Below are 5,903 nucleotides of genomic sequence, written 5' to 3'. Positions count from 1 at the left end.
CTTTAATAGATAAAGTGAAGCTGATATTAATGTGAATATACTTCATATTTACATCTATTTGTGTTAATTTCTCTTTGCCTGTAATATACATTTTTATATAACTGGGAATAAGAAACATCTTAGGAAAAAGAAAACACACAATACAATTTCCCTGATTACATTGTGCCTTGGTCCAGTAATCCTGCACTGCACATGTACACTATAAATGGGTGTCTTGGGGAACCACTTTGGCATTTCATTTTAATAGTGCATCCTGGAGAATATGTTTGAATGGGTCACATATTACAACTGATTTAAATTTTGACCCATATAAAAATAAGTTTTCAAAAATATGTCTGAAGCCTGGAAACTGTAAAAATGTTTATCATCATAGAATAATAAAAGGCTAGCCGTTAGTCACTCAGAAATTGCTCAGTAAATGTAAGACACCTTAGACATAAATAGTTATGAGTGAGTATAGTTCATCATTAATGTTTGTAAAAGTTAACGCTGTCATTTATAGTTGAGAACAAAAACCCAGAAATGCAACGTAATTTGATAGAGATAAATGATACAAACTTTACCTAAAGCAAGAGAATAATAATAGATGTGTAAAAATATTTGTGTTATAGATAAGACTTTATGATGAAATTGGGTTGAACAACATGAATCAAACGTGTTTTGTATACTACATCTGCAGTTACAACATCACAGTCTTTAAGTGTTTCCCTAACTTCAAAATGCAAGTTATCACTGAAACAATCTGATTTAATGAATTGGGATAATGGGTCATGACTGGTGTAAGCTGAAAGCAATACTACACATTTAAAGTTGGATTTCTTTGTGTATTAATACAAACACCAGAGAAGATGGTCAATCAATTAATTACTGTACAATGCCTATCATAATACTTAAACCTGGAAGAAAATCAGTAAATGTTTAGTGAATAGAATTGGTGATTTGCTTCAATTTGATACAATTTTATGTTCATCTTAGGGCTTACAAAAACTTGCAGCTCTGAATAAGGCCCAATTATTTACTCCTTCCAATAAAACAAGATTCCAAGAATAAGTGTGAATGTTTTGTTTTGTTTTGTTTTTCACTGAAGTATTCCAGTCTGTAGGTGCTCCAAATCACACTAATTTTTCTAGAGTCTGGTACAGGTCCTGGACTCAAGGCCACTGTTACAATAATCATCATCTTTTGTGCCTCAAGGTTGAGCCCTCCTAACTTAACTGCATGCAACTGGAAAAGTCCCATTTCATACTTTAAGCAACCTAGATGTCTCTTTCACTGAAAGTGGTATTCTTTCTGTGTTTTTTCCAGCAAATGATGTCAACCTCTACCCACCCCTGACATCTCAGCGTAATTCTTGACATTTTCTTCTTCATATTTCCACCTTCAATCACCAAGTGTTGTCAGATTTTACCTTCTCTCTATTTCTTGAATGAAATTTTCTATCTTCATTGCCATCCTGGATTGCAGCCCATCACTCTCTCACGTGGGCTATGGTGAGCACCTCTAAAGTGCTCTCCCTGATACTCTCTCCAAAAATGTTTCTTTGCTCTTTCCAGAATGATTACTTGAAAAGTAAATACAATTTACATTGTAAATTGCTTTGTTTAAAAACTCCCAAAGACTGCACACTGGTGCTAGGATAAATATCAAGATCCAAAAATGGGTTCAAGCAGTACAAAATTTGTTTCTTTTCTCTCTCCCCTCTCTTGTGGCATGAACATGATTGAACTAAGTGATTCAGAAATACTGCTTCTTCTCTCCTGGACTGTGGTCTTTTTATTCATAAGCTTTTCCCACTACTATACCAGATTTATTTAATTAGCTCTTACTCTAAGTTTAGTTTGCTCTTCACCTTCCCCACCAAGGGGAGTCTTAACTGATATCCCTAAATATGAAAGGTTTTCATAACAGTGCATAGCTTTTGTCTGTAACAGGGATTATTTTAGTTATAATATTGTTTTTAGGTTTTTATATTTTCACAACTATTTATAATAGATAATTCTGAGCATGCTTTTTGATAATAAGCCTAATATACTTTTAATGGAATTATAATTCAATACATAATTGTTTTCTATAAGTCATGATTCTAGAGATTGGGGCAAAATGTAGTGGTAATCTGTCCCAAGTGGAAGGACAAATAACCAAGCAATGTTGACCTACACATTCATCTCTAAAAAAGGGTTAAGATATTGATTTCCCTGTTTTAAAGTGTAAGCAGGGACAGGAAGTTTCTTGTTTGTTATCCTCTGAACTCACTATTTTTATGGAAAAAGTAATTAATCTGATAAATGACACAAAAGATTTTGATGTTCATTAGCAAGGTGGTGATTCCAAGACATTGAAATAAAAAGGCTTCAGAGCCCGTCTCTCTCAATCACTCTCTCTGGGCTCTTGAAACTGCTTGTTGGGCAAAATAGGGAGGCCTTGTGTAAGAGATGCACAGGAAGGCGAATCCCACTACTGGTTTCATGAATCCAACTTTCCCAAGTATGCAGGATGTCAGAATACCATGAGCAAAAAGTTTTAAGATGAGAGAGGAAGAATGATATTTTACTCCTAAATCTAATTTTAAAATTAAATTTTAAACAGAGATAATAAAGTTAAAGTTAACAAAGTTGAATACACACACACATGCATATAACTATGCACATGCACAGAGGCTTCTCACATTCATTATTTAATTGTTTAATCAACCATGAGAAATGGTTTAATTTTGTATTTTTTATCTACCAATGTTTTCACAAGCTCTGGCTGCAAAACTATTGTTGGTCAAACATGAGAATTTGGGAAAACAAGTCCTGCTGAGAGATAAAAGATCTTGATACAGCCTTAACTACATCATCTGTAAACCTGCGACTGTTTTTAACCAGAGGGAGGCGGGATGGAGCAAGGGTCAGAGGGACTCTGGCAGAGAGGAAAAGCGATCTTCGGGCTCCAGGAGCAACAGGACCAGCCCTCCCCCATGCCCCCGCACGCCGGGAAAAAGGCGAGCGCCCGGCGGGCAGAGGGCCGGGCCCACAGCCGTTGCCGCGTGGGCCGGCCGGGCACTCATTCCCTGAGGAACGGGCGATGTCTGCCGAGGCAAGAGACCCAGACTCGGGATGGCCGTCCGGATGTCACCCTCATGGTTTACAGGCCTCCGGTCCCCAGGCTGAGCCCGGCACTGCAGCGCGAGGCAGGCAGCCCCGTCCACACAGGGGCCACGCTCAGGACCAATGAAGCGTGATTTCGGATTCCACGTTGCTTTGCCGTCTGCCGGGGGCCCGGTTGCTCACGTCTCTCCGTCCCCGAAAGCCTGACCGTGTCGGCTGTTTGATTCCTGAGCTCTGCGGGGACACAGAAACTTCCAGGGAGCCGTGGAACGCCAGCACGGTGCCCCGGCTCTCCTCGCCGGCTTCCAGAGCGGCCACAGTGGAGACTCCACACCTGTTGCAGGATGCGGGAATCCGTCGTCAGGCCATGAGGCCGGGGATGCAGCTTTTCTCCGGGGTGTCGCCCTGCTCTTCTGCGTGGAAGTGAACGCGACCCACACCCCTGCGTGTGTGAGACTCCCACGGCCACGGCGACATCCACCCACGGGCTTGGCCTCCTTCACGGAGAGAGGGCCCGGAAATCTCAAGACTCTCACGGAGGTTCAGTTTCACGCTCCACTCCACCCTTCCAGGCTGGCTTCTCCCCGCTGAAGATGCCTGCGCAGCCCCGCGAGCGGCTTCCGGTCCCCGCAGAATCCCCGGAGAGGCCCAGAGAGCCAGACCCCGAAGCCCGCTCCCCGCCCCTCCACCCTCCCCGCTCCCCTCCCCACCCACTCCCCCCTTCTGGGGCTTCTCCGGCCCCACCCATACCCAGGACACAGCGCCCTGGGCCCTGTGCTTCCTGGCTTCCGGGGTCGGGCTGACCCAGGCTTCCCCCCACCCCCACATTCCTGAAGGGGTGGAGCCTGTGGGCCTTTATAAGGGCCGCTGGCCCTCTGGGCCGGCCTCCTGGCTGCACCTGCGCGCCCTGCACAGGCCGACTGAGGGGCACGGGAGCCCGCCAGCCGCTCTCTGCCCGTGTCCGTCAGCGAAATTCCGGCCAGGTCTCCCCGCAATGGCTCTCCCGACACCTGCCGAGGGCGCCCTCCCGGCGGAAGCCCGAGGACGAGGACGGCGAAGGAGACTCGTTTGGACCCCGAGCCAAAGGGAGGCCCTGCGAGCCTGCTTTGAGCGGAACCCCGACCCGGGCATCGCCACCAGGGAAGAGCTGGCCCAGGCCATCGGCATTCCGGAGCCCAGGGTCCAGATTTGGTTTCAGAACGAGAGATCGCGCCAGCTGAGGCAGCACCGGCGGGAATCTCGGCCCTGGCCCGGGAAACGCGGCCCGCAAGAAGCCAGGCGAAAGCGGACCGCCGTCACCGGGTCCCAGACCGCCCTGCTCCTGCGAGCCTTCAAGCAGGATCGCTTTCCGGGAATCGCCACCCGGGAAGAACTGTCCAGAGAGACGGGCCTCCCGGAGTCCCGGATTCAGATTTGGTTTCAGAACCGGAGGGCCAGGCACCCAGGCCAGGGTGGCGGGGCACCGGGGCACGCAGGTGGACCCTGCAACCCGCCCCCGGTGGGTGTCGCCCCGCTGCTCCCTCGCCGGTCGCCACCATCACCCACACTGGGGCGTGGGGAACGGGGCTTCCCGCACCCCACACGCCCTGCGCGCCGTGGACTCTCCCACAGGGGGCTTTCGTGAGCCAGGGAGCGGGGGCCGTCGCCCCGCTCCAGCCCAGCCAGGCTGGGCAGGCAGCAGGGCTCTCCCTGCCTGCCCCGGCGGGCGGGGATTGGGATTCTTCGTACCCTGCCCTGGCTACACCGGAAGGGGCGCTCTCCCACCCTCAGACGCCCGGGGGTGGCCTCCGCGCCCGAGCCAATGCCAGGGGGATCTGGATCCGCAGCACCAGAGCCTGCCGGGCCCTTGCTGGGTGGGACAGCCTGGGCCCCCTCGAGCTGAGCTGCAGGGCCAGGGTGTGCCTGCGCCACCCACGTCCCAGGGGAGGCCGTGGTGTGGCTGGGGCCAGGGGCCCCAGGTCGCCGGGGCGGCTTGGGAGGCCCAAGTCGGGGCAGCTCCACCTCCGGGACCCGCGCCCCAGGAGGCCTTCGCGTGCCAGGGGCAGATGCAAGCCATTCGGGCGCCCTCCCCGCCGCTCCAGGAGCCTGGGCGCTCGTCTGCACTCCCCTCCAGCCTGCTGGATGAGCTCCTGGGGACCCCCGAGTTTCTGCAGCAGGCGCAGCCTTTCCTAGAAACGGAGGCCCCCACCGAGCTGCAGGACGTGGGAAAGCCCGCTCTGCTGGAACCGCTACTCCTCAGCGAGGAGGAATACCGGGCTCTGCTGGAGGAGCTTTAGGACGCCGGGTTGGGACGGGATCGGGGGCGGGGTGGTGGCCTCCCTTTCGTGGTGAGCACCTGGCTCGCTGTGGAGAGGCCTGTTTTCCCTCTGGGCTGACCAGCCTGGCATTCCTGCCTTCCAGATCTGGGCCCGGCGGCAGCGGAGGCGGCGGCAGCGACTGTCTCCTAACAAAATAAAAACAAAATGTGCTGGAGTCCATATCCAAGCCCACCGTCAATTTTGACATGTGGATCTTCTATTTTTATATTCCGCCTCTCTTGTCTAAGTGCCAAATGACACTCCCATTTTGTGTAACTACTTCCACCTTTATCTGGCTTCTCTTTCTTTATGTATTAAGAATCACGTTTCATAGAGTTCTGAGAAAATAAATAAATACATCAGCTGTGTGCCGTGGCTCATGTCTATAATCTCATTGCTTAAGAAGGCTAACATAATGATTGCTTGAGACCATCAGTTTGAGACCAGCTTTGGCCACATAATGAGATCCTATCTCTACAAAAATAAAAAAAAAAATAAAACATTAGCCGCACATGGC

General features: G+C 50.2%; 1 protein-coding gene across 1 annotated transcript; it reads left to right on the top strand.

The window, feature by feature from the left end:
• Positions 1-4,083: 4,083 nt before the first annotated feature.
• On the top strand, positions 4,084-5,365 carry LOC113224480 (double homeobox protein 4C-like). The gene is given in 3 exon segments (XM_026453643.1): positions 4,084-4,576; positions 4,579-4,865; positions 4,868-5,365. Coding segments are annotated over 3 exon segments (1,278 nt in total).
• The last annotated feature ends 538 nt before the right edge of the window (positions 5,366-5,903 follow it).

The sequence above is a fragment of the Piliocolobus tephrosceles genome, unplaced genomic scaffold, assembly GCF_002776525.5.
Source record: "Piliocolobus tephrosceles isolate RC106 unplaced genomic scaffold, ASM277652v3 unscaffolded_44913, whole genome shotgun sequence".
NCBI classification, from domain to species: Eukaryota; Metazoa; Chordata; class Mammalia; order Primates; family Cercopithecidae; genus Piliocolobus; species Piliocolobus tephrosceles.
This window is presented reverse-complemented; position numbering and strand designations above follow the sequence as displayed.